Source organism: Pelmatolapia mariae, linkage group LG17 (assembly GCF_036321145.2).
Source record: "Pelmatolapia mariae isolate MD_Pm_ZW linkage group LG17, Pm_UMD_F_2, whole genome shotgun sequence".
Lineage (NCBI taxonomy): Eukaryota > Metazoa > Chordata > Actinopteri > Cichliformes > Cichlidae > Pelmatolapia > Pelmatolapia mariae.
In genome coordinates this window covers 25,728,043-25,746,490 of record NC_086242.1, presented here as the reverse complement: position 1 = coordinate 25,746,490, position 18,448 = coordinate 25,728,043, and the positions used below count along the sequence as shown (strand labels likewise).

The following is an 18,448-nucleotide window of genomic DNA, read 5'->3' as shown; positions in this document are numbered from 1 at the left end:
AAGGAAAAAATGTGCAATAGGCAAAGTAAACTGTGTTAATGAAAAAATTCTGAAAGTAAGATGAGTAGAGTCCAGAACCAAATCATTGTAACTGTGGTAAAAGCTTAAGCATTTACTGAAACGTTGAATATTTTAAGTACTTTCCCAGTTATCCCATGGTGGAATACCCTATTAACCATATATAACATCATTTAACATCATTTAAGATAATCAGAAAACTGATCGTGATGTGACAATCAGCTTGCCTACCAGCCTGGCATTGGAGCGGAAGATGACGTCATTCACCTCCTACATCGTTCCCTCGCTCACCTGGAGACCGCTGGGAGCACTGTGAGAATCATGTTCTTTGATTTCTCCAGTGCCTTCAACACTATTCTTCCCTGGGTTCTGAAGGACAAGCTGGAGAACTCTGGAGTGGACCATCACCTCACTACCTGGATTTTGGACTACCTCACCGACCGACCACAGTATGTGAGGACTCAGGGCTGTGTGTCGGACAGGGTCGTCTGCAGTACGGGGGCCCCACAGGGAACGGTTCTGGCTCCGTTCCTCTTCACCATCTACACTAATTTTTGCTTCATAACTTTTGCACTGTCCACTTCCTGCTGTGACAAAACAAATTTCCCACGTGTGGGACTAATAAAGGTTATCTTATCTTATCTTATCTTATCAATCATGTCCATTGTAAAAAGACATATTTTCTTTTAACTCAGCATGCTGAAATGATGATGGGGTAGTGTTTCTCTTCTCTTCTCTTCTCTTCTCTTCTGCTCACTTCTTCTCTCAGATGCTTATCTCTACCATATGTTGCCCTGTAACATGAATGACTAAAGAGATACCTGTGGCTCCACCGTCTGTTGGAAACACTTACACAAACAGATTTCAGTTTTCTGATCTCGGATGTTTTGGGGCAAATTAAAACCTTAAATTCTTTGCGATCTTTTTCTAAACAATTCTGAACAATTCTGTAATCACAAGAGTGCTCTTGCCGTGTTCAGGTAGGTATCAAAATAACCACCACATCTGTTCTGTATGCCAGTGTGATAGTTTTTCTACTTCTCTCTTTCTCTCTCACCCCTGTGTTTTATTCTCTGTGTCCTCCTGTTCCATCTATCTGAGCTCATGTTGTGATATCAGAGTGTGTGTGAGCAGAATTCCAAGGACACATGGGTTGACACAGAGGTGAGCCAGTTCATAGACACGTGTTCAAGGAAATTGGTAGACTTGGGGACCTAGCTGTAGTTATGGGAACTATATGATTATAAGCAAAAACACAAATTAAAATGGTTTAGACTGACATTATCACCCGAGGGACCAAACACACAACCATGTAACATACTGAAAGGGTTCCACACAGACTGCAATCCTAAATTGGATGAGCAGAAGAAAATGGATGCATTGCTGACTGGATCATTACTGTCCAGTGTTACCATAGGTTTTCTTCAGTTCTCTGTTTATATGGAATAAAAAAATATATATATTTTCACAAATTTAATAACAACACAACCCAATATATACTATTAAATAAACTAATGTTTATTTTGTGTCATATCAACACTATTTCACACCATAAAACTGTAGACATGGCTGTATTTGTTTAAAATGGATGGCCAAAAAGTTGAACATAGGAGGAATACGAGACAATAGTAAGAATAACAGTGACATAAGTTGTCTGCTTTAGGATGTTCCACCACCATTTGAGTTTAATGCTTCAGACTTGGAGTGTGAACATCTTGACACATTTCCTCACATTTGGTCTTGTTTTTCACAACAGCAGCAGAGCTTTTTGACTGTAGATGTTTACATCTGTAGCTGCATCTGGTTGTGGTGGATACTGTGGCTTCAAAGCAACAAGGCTATTTGTTCCAACCTTCTAGTTGGTTGTGCTCTTGTTGACCACAACCAAACAGATTGTTTGCAACATGCAAACTACACACAATATAAGACCTATGTCATTGACCTGGAAGGTTTACACCTATAGGTCAGTGATACGGGTATTATGGTAACTGGTGATTCTAATGGAGTTGAGGAAGACTGTGATACTGTGCGATTGTTTTTGATGTTGATGATCAGTTTTGATTTTATGTTCATGTTCATTTTTTATATGCCACATTTATAACTGGAGTATATAAGGAATGGATAAATCAGGTAATCGGAGCAGTAGGTGCGGTAACTCCCAAACTAGGCAAGTGGCTCCAGCAGATCCCAGGAGCATCATTGGAGATCAGGCATATATATATATATATATATATATGGCTGGCCAAAGGAGGAGATAGAAGCCACTGACATAAAGACAAGAAAGCTCCTGACCATGCATGGAGGGTTTCACCCCAAGTCCAGCACCCTGAGGCTGTACGCTAAGCGGAAGGAAGGAGGCCGGGGACTGGTGAGTGTCAGCACCACAGTTCAGGATGAGACAAGAAACATCCACGAATACACCACAAAGATGGCCCCAACTGACAGCGTGCTCAGTGAATACCTCAGGCAGCAGAAACCCAAGAAAGAGGAGGAAGGCGAGGAACCATCATGGAAGGACAGGCCCCTGCACGGTATGTACCACCGGCAGATAGAGGAGGTGGCTGATATCCAGAAATCCTACCAGTGGCTGGACAAAGCTGGACTGAAAGACAGCACGGAGGCACTAATCATGGCAGCACAGGAACAAGCACTGAGCACAAGATCCATAGAGGCTGGGGTCTATCACACCAGGCAAGACCCCAGGTGCAGGCTGTGTAAAGATGCCACTGAGACAATCCAGCACATAACAGCAGGGTGCAAGATGCTAGCAGGCAGGGCATACATGGAGCGCCATAACCAAGTGGCCGGCATAGTATACAGAAACATCTGTGCCGAGTATAACCTGGAAGTTCCGAGGTCAAAATGGGAGACGCCCCCTAGGGTGGTGGAGAATGACCGGGCTAAGATCCTGTGGGACTTCCAGATACAGACGGACAAAATGGTGGTGGCTAACCAACCTGACATAGTGGTGGTAGACAAACAGAAGAAGACGGCCGTAGTGATTGATGTAGCGGTTCCGAATGACAGCAACATCAGAAAGAAGGAACACGAGAAGCTGGAGAAATACCAAGGGCTCAGAGAAGAGCTCGAGAGGATGTGGAGGGTGAAGGTAACGGTGGTCCCTGTGGTAATCGGAGCACTAGGTGCGGTGACTCCCAAGCTAGGCGAGTGGCTCCAGCAGATCCCGGGAACAACATCGGAGATCTCTGTCCAGAAGAGTGCAGTCCTGGGAACAGCTAAGATACTGCGCAGGACCCTCAAGCTCCCAGGCCTCTGGTAGAGGACCCGAGCTTGAAGGATAAACCGCCCGCAGGGGCGAGATGGGTGTTATATACATACCATGTGCTTACTATCTTTCATTAGCTTTAATCATGGAAGGTAGGAAGCACATGGTAAACTTGTACTGTAAATAAAAAGCACTTTTTACTTTTTTGCTCCAATGAATACAAATTATTTTGAGGAAGAAAAAATTAGTTTATAGGCTGTAAAGGCAAATATACATAAAAAAAAAAGTCAAGGATCTTTTTATGTACATAAACCCAAGTGACCTGCAAGTCCATTAAAATAAGCAATAAAGTTTAAAGCAGGAATATTTCATCAGCAGCAGTTACAGTCTCTTTAATGGCTTTTTTAAATATTCCGTTTTTCCGCAGTGATCTCGCAGTACTTTCATGTATGTAGTGGCATTAAATCTGTCATCTGAAAATTAAACTTGTAAAAACATACAATACAATGCATTTTATAACAAACACAACTCATAATATAGAGATATTACTTTCTGTAATACATACAGTACCAGCTTTCCAGACTCAATTTCTTTAACTAGCTGGGAACATTGTTGGCACTGGTGTCTAAAAGAAATTCATTCCATAGCTCTTTAACTCCTGGAAGTTACACTGTAAGCAACAGGGCAGTTTAGGCCTCCAGAACATCCTGGGGCATAAATAAGATCTGGGTCCGCGTAGATCGCTCTCACTTTTTGTGTCACAGAAAATGCAACATTAATATTTCCCCACAGCCAACAAATCCACTGAACAGACACAAACCAGCTACAATGTTAACTGCTCCCACAAACCAGTCAGTGGTTGTAGGCATGGTTTGTGCCTGGTATGTTTATGCTATAGAGGTCAGTTGTTAGTTGTCACACATGCACTGGATGAAATTATGCCTCATTACCACACACTGTGGATATACTGCTGCCAAAAGCTTTCAGGGATACATACAGTGTATATTAATGGGTTACTGAACACAGTGCCTTACAGATGTATGTTTGTGTATTATTTGCTGACTATATATGTTAAAGCTCTTTTTTCACTGTGCACCAAAGCATTTAGTGGAGCAGAAAAGTCTATTAGTCTACTAGAAAACCTAACTATTGGTCGTCAAACTAACACTTTGTTATTCTTCGCTCCACTTTAAAACTGATCTAAAACAAAGACTCTTCTGTAATCAATGAAACTGGCTACATAGCTGCTTTCTGCCATAAATTAACCAACAAATCAATAAGTCAAATGAACAAAAAACTACAAGATGAAAATATTAACAGATATAAAAGCTACAACATATTTTCTTCCTGCCAGATACAAAAATTAAAGAGAAATATATTACACACAATGTGTAATATGTATAGCTATTGCATCCACATAGACAATATATTTTAATATAACATATAATAATATAATATAATGGTGATAAGTGAGTGGTGATAAGTAATATTGTAAGGAAAATATATTGTTGTTTTCTGGTATATATTTCCGCCATATAAGTGTTAGTAACCAGAAAACAAATAATTTATATGTCGAATTTGTTTAGTTTTAAAATATTGCATGATCATGTTTAAGGAAACGTCTAGGAACAAAAAAAAAAGGATTCTGTAGGTGTGTACGTGGTGGAATAAGCCAATCAAGCTTTGGTTTGCATTTTACAATGTTGCAATTTTGCAAGTACTAATCCATGTGTCTTTTTTAAGTCATGGCACTGATAGACTGCCTTTCACTTGGTGACCTGGCATAGAATCGAGCATGCTGTGTTAATTGGCCCTTATAGTTACCTTATGGTAAGTGCCTTCTTAGCTTAGGATTACTGTTGTTCATTTATTTGCTTATTGAGCTAGATTTGTTTTCCAGGCATTTTAACTTAAGGAAGCATTTTAAGTTTTTACTGCACAGCAAGGGCTAGTAGTGATGACTCAATGTTTTTTTATTCATGTGTGTTATGCTCAGTTAATTATTGTTTAAGATTTGTGATGATGATTAGTGGTGAAAAAGCTGAGTTACTGAGATTGAGGGTCCTGACACATCTAATCATCTGCACTGGTATCAAGCGACAATTCTGCAAACACTGCTCTTCTAGCATTTCTCTGTCTCCAGGCTTGGTGGGGTTGTTCTCATATTGTTTACCTGCCACCAAGAGTATACCTTGGATGGGTTCAGTGGAGAACATATTGTTTATTCGCCTGGCTTCTATCTCTCTATAAGCGACTCACCAAGGCTGTAAGCCTTTGCTTTTTAGGCACCCCTTTCTTTATCACACCTTTCTGCAGCTTGATAGTTTGCTAACTTCCTTCCGCGCTGTCTTGATCTTGGCCTCTAGTCCCTTTCTCCATGGAAGGTACTTGTCCTTGTAGCTGTTCATCTTATAGCCAAGCTTCTCTGTGATCACTGCTGCTGTGGTATAGATCAGCTGGTTTCCGTGATGGTCCCAGTAGTTATTGTCCATAATGCTGCATTTGCATCTTCTAGTAGACCTCTTTTCTGTTTATTGTTGTTTTTTGTTTGTTTGTTTTATTTTTTTTATTTTTTACCTGACCTAATGATTAAAATTCCAATTATCCACCATCAATTACTACTGAGATATATTCATAGAGTATATTTTCTGCACTTGTACCACCTGCTTCATACAAACAGGTCATACAAGCAAGAAGAGAGTGGACAAAATGTGCACCTTGCAATAGGTGCGAGTCCGCTGCTTGCTTGAAATTCAAACCAGAAACCTTCATCCTTCATGCTATGAGTTGAAAGTATTTACTTCTGTACCACCTTGGGACCCTCAAGCTCACAGCAGATCTCTAGACCATGATGAGGGCTGCTATTGCCATACAAAGCCTGGAGTCTAAGTTTGAGGAGTTGATACCGCTAGAGACTCACTAGAAAGATAGTTGGATAATTCTGCGACTGCCACAGCATTGAACCAGGTAGTACAGGAAAACAGGATGGGGCAAGCTAGCTTCTTTTTCAAAAGCTGGCTTACATAGCTTTCAAAAACTTCAAAATAAAAGAAAGGGGATTGTTCACTAGTAACCTATGACAGATGATTTTGCTCTCTTTGATCAATAAAATCAATTAAATAAAATTTAAAATAAAAATGCTAAAAAGAAAAGAGCTCTCAACTATACCCAGAGGCACATGTAGCCTCCTTACCTGCTTACCTTCGTAACTATAGGGAATAGGATACATATTGTCATATTATCTCTGAAACTGATACATTAACTTATGTAAATAGTGTAATCCGTATCAGTTATATTAGGTATGAGAAGAAGTGCTGACTGTTGCAATGGTAATCTGTAAATATTTGAATGCTTTGCCACATTTCTAGTTTCTCAAGAACTGTACTGTTTTGAGTGGCAGCCCTCTTTCATAATGGCATTGACTTAAATGAGAATCTTTATTGCACTTCAATTGTTTGACAGCTAATTCTACCTTGCTTTGTCTCTAAGTCTCTGCTCTTACACCACAGTGCCTTCTATCTCTCATTCTGACACATTCACACTCCAATCAATGTATCCAGTTAGTAGATGACCTGCTGTACTTCCTGAGCTACAGCCACCAAATGAATACTTTTCTTGTGCATGACATTAAAGCAAAGCTTTACCTAATTAACTCATACTGCTGTAAGCTTGCATGAGTCTGAGATTGTTTTTGGCCTTCAAATTTCCTTTGGCTCTGCTGCAAGTTCAGAGTGTATGTTTGTTCTCTGTCAGTTCTAAATGTTACGACCTTGGACATCAAGTTCCTCTTTTATGTCTATATACAGCTTCTGTACCTATACGTACTGATTCCAGCTTACAGAAATTCACTAAGTGTTCTGTTTTCAAACACCTTGCTGTTCTGACCTCAAGAATAATCTGGAAAACTTAAACAAGCCTTGAAGTTTATCCTGTTTGGTTTCTGTAAAGGACTCTGCAGCACTCAGCAAGTTCACTTCACCTTTATTTGTGTACCACCAAACAAACACATGTCCTCTCAAGGTGAAATGTTTTTATAGTTAAATAAAACTAAACTAAAAAATATAAAAACATATTTAAGTCAAATTTTAAAAAAAAATCCCTTGTTTTTGTGTTTTAATTGATGTGTTTCCTGAGACTTTGAATGTCTTTAAACTAATAAAAACTGGACTAAACCTTAAGATTTTCAAACAGTAAAAACTGAACTGAAACAGGAAAACTCACTCAGGAAATTAAATGAAACTAAACTAAATTTAAAAGTCTGGTTATTTCTGGTATTTCTGCGTTTGGTATTCAAACCCAGATCTGGATCATCAGACTAATTAGTGTGGATGCTGATTAAGCATCCACAGTATTGTTCTTCTATTCTTTTCGCTGACTATCTCCTTCAACACCATTCAACTTGGAAAAACCATTCAACCACCATTCGATTCCTCTTCATTTGGACATTACTGCTTCTATTTTTCTCACTTTTAACTTTTATATCTTTTTAATTATTCAACTTTATTGAACAAAAAATTATAATGTATTTCAGTGGGGAGACCCTTCAAATTCTCATTCAACTTACTCCTCTTCCAACTGTATCTACTTTGACATACGTTGACCTAGAGCCACCATTTAAGCTTTAAAATGAAGCCAAGACATTCAACTATTCAACTTGTATTTATCTTTTCAATATCTATTATACTTGTTCTTCAGTTCCAGTTTAAGTTTCATGATTTTTTTTCACCCGTTTCAGAATTTATAATGCATGTGTATGGGACGGAATGTTGGAGGTTAGAGTGAGACAGGTCAACTGCTAGAGTGGGAGCAGGGCAAATTTTTATCTTAAAATCTTCTCTTTAAACCGCTGCTATGTCCACAATGTTCGCTCTACAGAAATCATTTTACCCTCAAAACGTAGCCATCGCTGTCCTCTTTGATCCAATGTTATTCTTATTTTAGTATATATTATGGTTCTTTCATAAATGTCACCAATGCACAGCCTCCTCCAATGTTAAAATGACTCCCAAAATTCGTCTGAAAAACAGAAGTACAGGCTGTCTTTACACTGTCATCACGTCCATATAATAAACTCCACATGCATGAAAACTCAGACTAGACATTGCTGGCGCTCACAGTGAAAGAAGTTTGTCAATACGACTTGTAGTTTTTTCTTGGGAAGCATTTGTTTCACAATGACTTTTCTGTTAATTTAAAGCAGCAGAAGAGGGGCACATGTCTGTGTCTGTGTGTGTGTGTGTGTGTGTGTGTGTGTGTGTGTGTGTGTGTGTGTGTGGTGCCACTGGGTGCAGTTGCTATAGCAACCAGGCTCACACCTGCCTGCTTAATGAGCTCTGTCTGCCACTCTGCCAAGATTCATCTTTAAAACTTCTTTCAACAGTTGTTGTGTTCACAGTGTTCGCTTTACAGCCATCATTTTACCCTCAAAATGTAGCCATCGTTTTTCTCTTTCCAACATTGTGTTTTTCAAAGCTCAGAGATTTAAACTTTTTGAATTGTGTGGCTCAAAGTAGAGGGATAACCTTCTAACTGACCCATAGAAATACATTGTATTTTTAGTCAGGAGTTTGTCTCAACAGCACTAAAGACCCCACTTTTTAAATTGTTTCTGTCATCACATTTTTGACACCACGAGGATAAAAGAGACACTGTTGTGTAGAACAATTCCTTGGGATCCTCACAGTTCAAAAGCTGTTTTGGTGGGAGTTAGGGTCTTGGATTTAGATGCAATTTTTCAACAGATGCACCAAGGCAGATTTGACAGGGTTTTGCCACAGAATAACAGTATGCCAGTAGTTAGTGCAGGCCAACTAAATAGGGTATTCTGATTCGCCTGTTAAATTCAAGCTTATTGTTCATTGGTGGATTTTTCTTCCGCACACAGGTGGTTCAGATCTGGGCATTTGGAGTCAGGTGATGACTTTTAGAATCATCTTTTCTGACTGAATGATTAAAACTTATGACATTTAGCTGTCTGTAGTGGATTTTCCCACATTTCAGTCATTCAGTGATTAAAATAATTTGAGGTTTCAATTTTTTTATGCAGATGTTTTCTGACTCTACATTTTCTTTTGTCATTACTCAGCTTTTTCTAATTTACATTTTAAACATGTTCACCTACTTTTTAACTTCTTCTGTTTGAATGTCAGCTTTCAACAGTTCTGCACGTTTGTTTTCAGGTGAAAATTTCTGTATTTTTCATCTCATTCAACATTTTTAACTTAACATGCAGCAATTGTTTCATTTCAGCTCAAAACATTCAGCTATCAGCATCCACACTGCAGTTTCTTCAGAAAATGCATTTTCTAGTTTGTATCTGCTGTTGCTTTGTTCTTTGTGTAAATGCATGTATATAATTTCTTCTGCCTTAATATATGTTGTAACTTCAGGTCTCGTTGTGTAGCTTTAATAAAAATCAGTTCACCTGACCTAAAAATAGGGTGTATATATAGTATTATTCATAAACATCTTACATTTCACCTACTCCAATCAAGTCAGTCAACCAACCCTACCAAATAGATCCTCTATAACATGTAGTAATAGCTAAACACTGCACTTGACTATTAACCCCCCTCTCCTCATTTCAGTCATTCATTAATTAATCCATCCATTTATCTGTCCTTTTGTTCATTTGCCTAGCTGATGACTGATCCATAGCGAGGGTCAGACCTTGATCAGTTGATGGAGTGATCAGTTGTAAAGAGGAAATGTTTGTGTGTATGTGTCAGCTTAAATCCAGAAATAGCTGAAATGTTCTTGACATTTGATTCGTTTTTGATAATTCAATGATTTAATTTCTTCAGTGACCAACCAGACAGATAACTGCATCACTAAAATTCTGGTTTGAAGTTGTTCAATTAGAAGTTTCATCAGTTAGTACTTCTGTGGTACAGACACATCCTGTTTGAGCCAGTGTGTTTCATATATATCTGCCTTTTTCAAAAATCTGTTACGTATTTTGAGTTTGTGACACAAACTCATTACAAAAAACATTCTTTTACAGACTGATTATGCTTCACCTAAATCAGTTCAGACCTGGAGCGCTGTCAGGTAATGCTAATGCTTATTAGCGAGCTTGATTAGCATTGGACAGTTATAATGTAATGAACCTGCATTTATAAAGTACTTTTCTAGTCTAACTTGACCACTCTAAGCACTTTCAAGTACATACCACACAACAATACTTTACCTGATATAATTCAATTCAAAACAGTTTCACTTATATACCACCAAATTACAACAGTTGCCTTAAGATGCTTTAAGAAGAAAATACTTCTTAGAATAAAATACTTTATGCTTTCACAAGCCACCCCCACCCCCTCACTCTCACACACACACACCCAAGAAAAACTGTATTAGTATCTTCCTGTGGGCTTGGCTTTCATGGCGACACTGAATTTAAGCTGTCTCGGCACTGAGATGATCAAATTCCCTAGACAAATCACTGCACAATAACGCAAGTCCCAGCACAGCAGTGTGAAGAGGTCATCCGTTGATATTAATGGCCTGCTGGTTTACTGATCTGTGAATGGTTAAGTTTATTCAGGCATTATTTAGGGAATGAAATCAATGGCTTTTAACAGGCATTTTAACTCTAGAGAGGCTGATGCATAGTGGGGAAAAGGTGGTTTGGGTGACACTGGGATGAGAAAAACAAGAAGGGAAAGGAAATGAAAAGAAGGCTAAAAGAGAAGCAAACGAGGCTGATACAGGAATTTTATAAAAAGACAAACAGAAGAAAGGTCAAGAAGGAAGAAGTCGAAAGGGAGCTGGGGGGAGGGGGGTTAAATGGGGAAGGATGAATGGAGGTAGAAAAGAGGAGAAAGGTTGGGGTGAAAGATGGAGGACAGCAAAAACGTCCTCTGATACCATGTGGTATGTCCTTTGCTAATCTGCTGAAGTACTCGCGTAAGCACAAAGCAGGGTCATAACGGGGGTGTTATCTATTATTTTGTCTAGAGGAAGATAAATTTGTAAATTCTTGTGGACTGGACAGTTGTGTTTTTTTATTGTTATCTATGGGTAACTAAAGTGCTTTCTCGCTTTCCCAGAAGCAACTGACCATGAGAGTTGATAAACTCTGATCAAGCAGATCACCAATCTCGCACTTTGCTAATATGGCATTTTGACCAAAACTAAAAGTCCAATACTCTGCACTGCCACGTTCCAGTTTCCAATATAATCCATCTGAACAAGGATACAGAACTACATATGAGTTTGAATATCCTACTCATTGGTTTCTACACCATTTTTTATGCCTTTGCCTTATTCTTGGTCCCCTGCTACTTCAAATGGCAATAGACCTACTATGATGGTGATGACCAGGATACATTTGCTAAACAGATATGACTTTTGCAGAAAAAATTGAACAAATCAGTGTCCAAAATCTATCACCTTGACATGTGTTTTATTAAAATTCTACAAGAGTAACAGTGTGAGCTATTGTGAACCATGGACATTTATTATGTAGGGGGAATTTGGTGCTTAGATTTTAAAATGACATTATGATAATCCAATAATAAGAGGATTTTTATTGCATGATTCCTTATCTGTGAGTTACTTCCCACATCTAGGTTAATTTTTATTCCAGCCAGTGTCTCTTAGCAAGCAATTAACGTGAGGGTTTTCCTACCCTGATCCCCCTCACACATTTTTGTGACTTTTCTGTGTCCTTTTTCTCCTCAAGTAGCGAATGCTAACAACACTCACATTTCACATAGATGGTCTGGTCTCTGGTCCCGCACCCTCAGTGACCTTGTTCTTTATTCCATCCATGCTTGGATCTGAGGTCATGAACACAGTAGCGCTTCTTGCTTCTCTGGGCTATGTCTATTTTTTCTTGTCTTCCCAGATCCGCTCTCCGTGAATTTGAACCGATATGATGTGGTTGCTCTGACTGATGCTCTAAAAGGTTTCCTGCAGGACCTGCCTGCTCCCATCATACCTGCCACCATCTACAGTGAGCTGGTCTATACTGCTCAAGGTACAGTGTGCTACACCAGTACAAACAACAGGTGCTCCGAGGTATGCAGATACTTTTGGGTTTAGACTGTTTTGGGTACTATGGACTGTGTTTCCAAGGCCTCATGAAATTGGACAGCAATTTTATTGCTTGTGCCTTTCAAGTCCCCAGTGGTAGTAGTCTTTGTATGTTTAGAAGACATTCTGTGGATGCCTGTTCATAAACATCTGCTAACCATATTGTCATTGCTAAAAGGCAAATTCATTCTTTGCCTATTATCTAGTCTATGGTTTTCAGTTTCTAAGACACAGTCTGATGCAACCTCTATTCTGCATGGAAACAATTTTGACATCCATCTGCCTATAATTCAGTTTCTGCCACTGTACCTGTTTTGACCAGAGAGAAGATGTCAAAGTTTTGAGCATGTTTGCTGGATTGTCACATTCGCCAGAATTTTGCCATAGATAAAAACAAGAAGAATATAATCCTCTGTCAGCTTTCAGCACAAACTGTACTGAATTATGGTCTAGTGTCAGTCTCTGTCTCTGTCCCTCTTTCTTTCTTTCATTTTTCATTTTCCATACACCTGACCTTCTTGCCCCCCCTTTTACCTGCTGTCCACTCCACCCAGCAGGTCCTCCTCTCCCTGGCTTTTAGGGACTCTTGAAACTCTAATCCATTTGTCATCAAGCCTCCCTTGATATCCTCCTTTTTTTGCTTTATGTGTGCACTGTGCATGGTGGTGCGTGGAGATAAAAAACCTGTCAGAGACAGACTCACATTAACAAAAATGTGTGTGTTACCATGAGATTCGTATGATAAGCACTGTGTGGAAATCACAGGGAGTTCACACCACTTTTTTCAACCTCATTTCAAAATATTAGTTAAGCACAATTTTAACTTCAAATCACCTCCGTTATGTAAGTGTTACTTGCTCTCTTTTGGTTTTCCTCCTGTTAAGAAAGAAAAGAAAATTAAAAGACTTCCATTATTGCATGACTTTGATTGCATGACATGATTATGTTAAATGTAAAAGAGAAACACAGTCTAAGTTACAAGCTAATAGTTACATCAAGACTTTTCCAGCCAACACTGGAAAGCACTGAGGAACCTTCCTGTCGATAAGAGTAGCATTTAGATTGCTTTGTAACAAGGGTTCTCAAAGTTTTGTTGAGTAAAACATTAAACATTAAAGTATCGAAACACTTTCCTACTAGCATATGAGAACCTGCAGAGAGAGAGAGAAATGTTCTTACTAAGCACTTTTCATAAGTCACAATGATTATGTGTGAGTTACTATATCAACATAACTTCTATCAGAATCAGATTTATTATGCTGATTCCTCCTGGTCAGAATATTTTTGATGTCCATTCTTTAGTGTAGAAACACTCCACATTAAACTACACAGCATAAGAGTTTAATGTAGTCTGTCTTCAATGTAGTCTAGGGCGATTGTGGCTCAAGAGTTAGCAGTTTGTCTTGTAATCGGAAGGTCGCCGGTTCAAACCCCGGCTCCGACAGTCTCGGTCGTTATGTCCTTGGGCAAGACACTTCACCCGTTGCCTACTGGTGGTGGTCAGAGGGCCCGGTGGCGCCAGTGTCTGGCAGCTTTGCCTCTATTTGTCTGCCCCAGGGCAGCTGTGGCTGCAATGTAGCTCCACCCATCACCAGTGTGTGAATGGGTGGATGACTGAATGTAGTGTAAAGTGCTTTGGGGTCCATAGGGACTAAGTAAAGCGCATAAAAATTTGCTTATTTTCCATTATCAGATGTCATCCTCAAAATATCTATAATTAATAATGAGAAAACAATAAATCAGTAAAGTATTCACCCTGCATTGTATGTTGCAGGTTTTTATACTCACATAGATAGAATTAGTAAAAAGCCTTATTGTTCTGTCTTCATCTGTTGCTTGAAATTTCTTGATGTTGTAACACTTAAAATCCCCTCTCGTTTAATACTTTTCCTCTGGCTGTTCTTTTCTCCGGGAGTCATTTTCTCATCTGATCTGAATCCTTTTTTCCAGTCAGTGGCACATGATGGGAAATCCCCCTACATTATTAGAAACAAAGATAAAATGTTTGGAAAACTGAAGGGGTTTTTTCAGAAAACTTCTGTACTCTATATGAAGCAACCAGTGGGACATGTTTTTTATTTTTTGCCAAAACTATGTATTAAAGAAATTAAAATTTCTCTGAGATTGCCTGAGTAAGATCTGTGTAAGATGTAACATGACTGTTTAATTTAATCTATAATGCTTTTGTACATCACCTCAAACTTTATTTGAGCCTTAGATTAGTCCGGTCATATTTCTATTTTTCCTATTTTAAAGCTTTTTTGAATACTGAAAAATAACCTGTCATGAGAAGATGGTAATCCTGTAATCCTTCTCTGATTCGTTCCTGCAACATCCTGATCACAACTGACCTTTTGTTATCATGCCTGAGCCACTTTTCTTTCATGGCAACAGAAAGATTTAAGAAGTTGCTTTCTCATGTGTACAAATGCCCCTTAGTCCCTTAAAGTAACAATGTCTGCAGAGCTGAAGTCATTTGATTTGTATCTGAACACTTGTATTTTTTTTTTTTACTTCAGAAGTTTCCCATTCTACTTAAATATGTGGTCTGTGAATCACTTATCTTAATTCTTTAATCAGAGGGCTTGTCTTTTTCCTCCAGCCTGTGTCTTCCTTATCCTTTCCCAGTCCTCCCCCAGCATTATTTTTTATGCTTCCAAGACTCATTCATTATTTTTGTCAGCATTAGTTAACCTTAATGCTCTCACAGAGGCTATTATCTATGAGGATAAAGGCCAGCTGCCTGAGTCAGCCTGATCACTGTCCATCTGGACCTAAAAGTGTGAGAGGGAAAAAAAGAAACGGCTTTTCAGTTGGAAGGGTTGATGCATTCAAGGGCATTAATATGCTGTTGTAACAGGCTCCAGCCTTCTGGCGTCATTATGTTCCCATTGAGACATGAGAGCATCAATGAGGGTCACCACTGATGTTGGCTGATTAGGCATAGGTCTCAATTTACATTCCAGTTCATCTTAAAGGTGTAAAATAGATTCAAGCTACATCCACACTGGAAGCAATCAGCAGCAATGTGGTAACCAGAAACTATAAAAATTAAATGAGATTCTACAGATCCTTAGGTTCTTTTTGAACTCTATTTACCCTTACAGTGTTTCAAGTCCTTTGTCTACACACACACATTAATCAGCCAAAACTGCAATTTAGACTGATATAAAATGCATCTTATCTCCATGAAAACCCAGGAGATAAGAGGCATTTTTATCTCCAACTATAGATAATGCTGGTCTGGTCCTAACCACCATCATTTCAGCATGTCTCACACACACTCTTTGGCACACCAAGGAGTCTAATGTCCAGTTGTCCAGTCTCTCAGAGCCCCAGGGGGTCAAATAGGCAACCCAAGTTCTCGCTTCAGCCTTGACCTCCATTGATTAGTTGGGCCAACAATAATCAATAACGACAGACGGGAGAGGGGCTGAATGTGCCAGTTGTCTGTGATCAGTAGTGATCACACAGAGCTAGGGCTGACCTAGGTAACATGACCTTCATTTAAACAAACAAAACACACATATATACACCACAAGTGTCCCCTGAACCCCCATGAGCCACCACCCTGGGCAGGAAAACACACTCAATGTTAGTATGTTTTAAATGTATTTTTACATTTTATACAAATGTCTCAGTTTTAAACTTCAGTTTTACAGCACCAGGCTTTAAATTTAATTACATTCTATAAAAACCTCTCCTCAGTAGTTTACATTGTTTCATTGTAACAGAATCCTTACTGGAGTCAAAACAACATAGTTACATTCACTGAAAATGATACATGGATGTACTGGAAATTATACAAAGGTATTTCACACATTGCAACAATTTTGTTGTCTCTTCCTGGACTACTAAATATGTGTAAAGGTGTAAAATGTCACACTATTTTGAGATGTTGAGAGGGAAAAAAACGCAGACATAACACTTTAGGATGAATTTAGAGTATATTCCAGTTAATTTTACAAGCTCGGGTGTGATTTTAAAATGAGACTTTTTATTATTAAAAGGAATCAAATAAACTGAATCAGTAAAAAACAAACAAAACAGAAACATTAAACTCCATGAGCAGACAAGTAGACTCAACCATAGATAAAAAGACATGTTGTGTGGAGTGCAGAGTTAGGAGTCTGTTTGTCCATGGAAGATCAGCACTCTCCCACTGTGTCCTCCTGTCATAAACCCAACACACAGCAGTCTCAGGCACAGATGTTTTTTTTATTTGCAGCTTCTTAGCCATGATAAAGGGCCTGTGCTGAGAGAGCTTGTCAATATGTCTGGTCCTTCTTGAACACAGCCCATTGTCTGAACCCTGGCTAGTACAAGAAAGGAATTGTTATATACCCTGCACAGCCTCCCATGGTGTCATTTTTATAACCATCCACGCATACAGGCCATGTGATTTTCTCCTTACTATATATTAGGCTAGATTACACGTTACTGGCTGTTGGACTAGGACTGAATGCAAATAACAATATCCTGCCAAGCAGTAGCGGTTTTTGATACGGGCGACACGGGCGGTTGCCCGGGGCGGCATCGTGGTGGGGGGCGGCATCACGGCCATCGGCAAAAAAAAAAAAAAAAAAAAAATTGCTCATATTCATGCTGCCCCGACATCAGCCAGCACATATTGGGAATGGCATAGGCATAGGCACCGCTTTCTATCGCCCATTTGCTGGGAGTAAGGGCGCCCTCCGTTTGCGAGGTGCGCCTGCTGCTTGTGGCACAGGGAGGAGAGGGCGGGGCGGCGGGGGATTCTCTGGCTGGCTGGAGCTCATAAAATAAAATAAAAACAAAACAACAAACACGAAAACACCAGATATTATGATACAGACTTATAATTTGCACCGATGTTTTTTTGAAATTCTGTACGCGAAAAGTGAGCGCGAGAGCCCTCGGTGCGCCTGCTTGCTGCTGAAGTCAAAGTAAACTTTATTGTCATCTCCGCTACATACAGTACAGTATATAGAGACACGACACGACTAGGCTCCAGTTACAGCAGTAAACAAACAATAAATATCAGAAGAGTAAGAAAATAAATATACACTTTAGGACCAGGGGTAAACGGATCAATAACAATTTAAAATTTATAATTTACAGTTTGATGATTTAAAGTCTCACACACAACCCATCGAAAGGGGAGGGGGGCGGCTGCTTCCAAATAGAGCACATTTCATTCATAATGTTGTAAATCCAACCTCATTATGTATTCATGATTTGAATCCTGGGTTGTGCGAAATCCCAGAAATACACCTTAGACAAAGCAAATCTGTGAACTAAGGTGTAGGTCTATTAGGTTATGTTGTGGTGATCCTCGAGTTGGGGGACTTATGTTCATACTGGAGTGCAAAAATAAACCGATGGAAGATGGACAAGAAAAGTTCAAAGCCATCAGGTGCTCAGTTTAGAAAAAATAGAAAAGAAAAGGAGGAGAAACGAGCAAAAGATACAGGTAAGCAGATGTGTCATTGGATAATGGCAGGTCATCCGGAAACAATCAGAATCAGAATACTTTAATATTAATCCCTAAGGAAATAATGTGGATTACAGTTGCTCCAAGAAGAAATGGTAAAAATAGTAACAGTAACAGAATAAACTCCAAACATTATGTTACAGATTTTAATATTAATTAGTCATTGTCAATTGTTGATTTGTCCTGTTCTCATTGTATGACGTATTATGATGGCTGTTTGGTAGCCGTTTGCATACTATGCATTCTTTCTCTCTCTCTCTTCGTGAGTGTGTGTGTGTGTGCGTTTCTCTGGTGAAATTCAGTATGGTTCCGACAACAGTTTTATGTTAATGTACAATCCTTAATATGTTTTATGTGTGTGTGTGTGTGAGGGGGGGGGGGGGGGGGGGGGGGCGCCAGAGGGAGTGTTCGCCCAGGGCGCCAAACAGGCTAGGACCGCCACTGCTGCCAAGGCTTTACATCTCCTCAAAGTCAGCAAGCAGTTAGCTACATGCTTAAATTGATATTGATGGTGCTGCTTCTCACCCAGCAGCACATCTACACTTGTGTTTAAAAGGAAAGCTGGAATGTTTCTAATGTGAAAAATGATTGTGCATGTGCCATCCAGGGTGTCTACATTTTCACAATACTTTGTCTGATCACCACTGGCATTGAGTAACAGCAAGTTTGAAGTGCTTCTGTAAAACATTTCG

General features: G+C 39.2%; 1 protein-coding gene across 6 annotated transcripts in view; it reads left to right on the top strand.

Annotated features, from left to right (window-relative positions):
- The window catches only part of pik3r3b (phosphoinositide-3-kinase, regulatory subunit 3b (gamma)), a 189,630-nt gene that overhangs the window by 68,874 nt on the left and 102,308 nt on the right, over positions 1-18,448 (top strand). For 3 of the 6 annotated variants that reach the window (XM_063500366.1, XM_063500364.1, XM_063500365.1), the window contains one exon: positions 12,096-12,227. The exons of the other annotated variants lie outside the window; for them this stretch is intronic. In XM_063500366.1, coding sequence (XP_063356436.1) covers positions 12,096-12,227 — 132 coding nt within the window. The remainder of the gene's footprint in view (positions 1-12,095; positions 12,228-18,448) is intronic. 6 annotated transcript variants of the gene reach the window in all.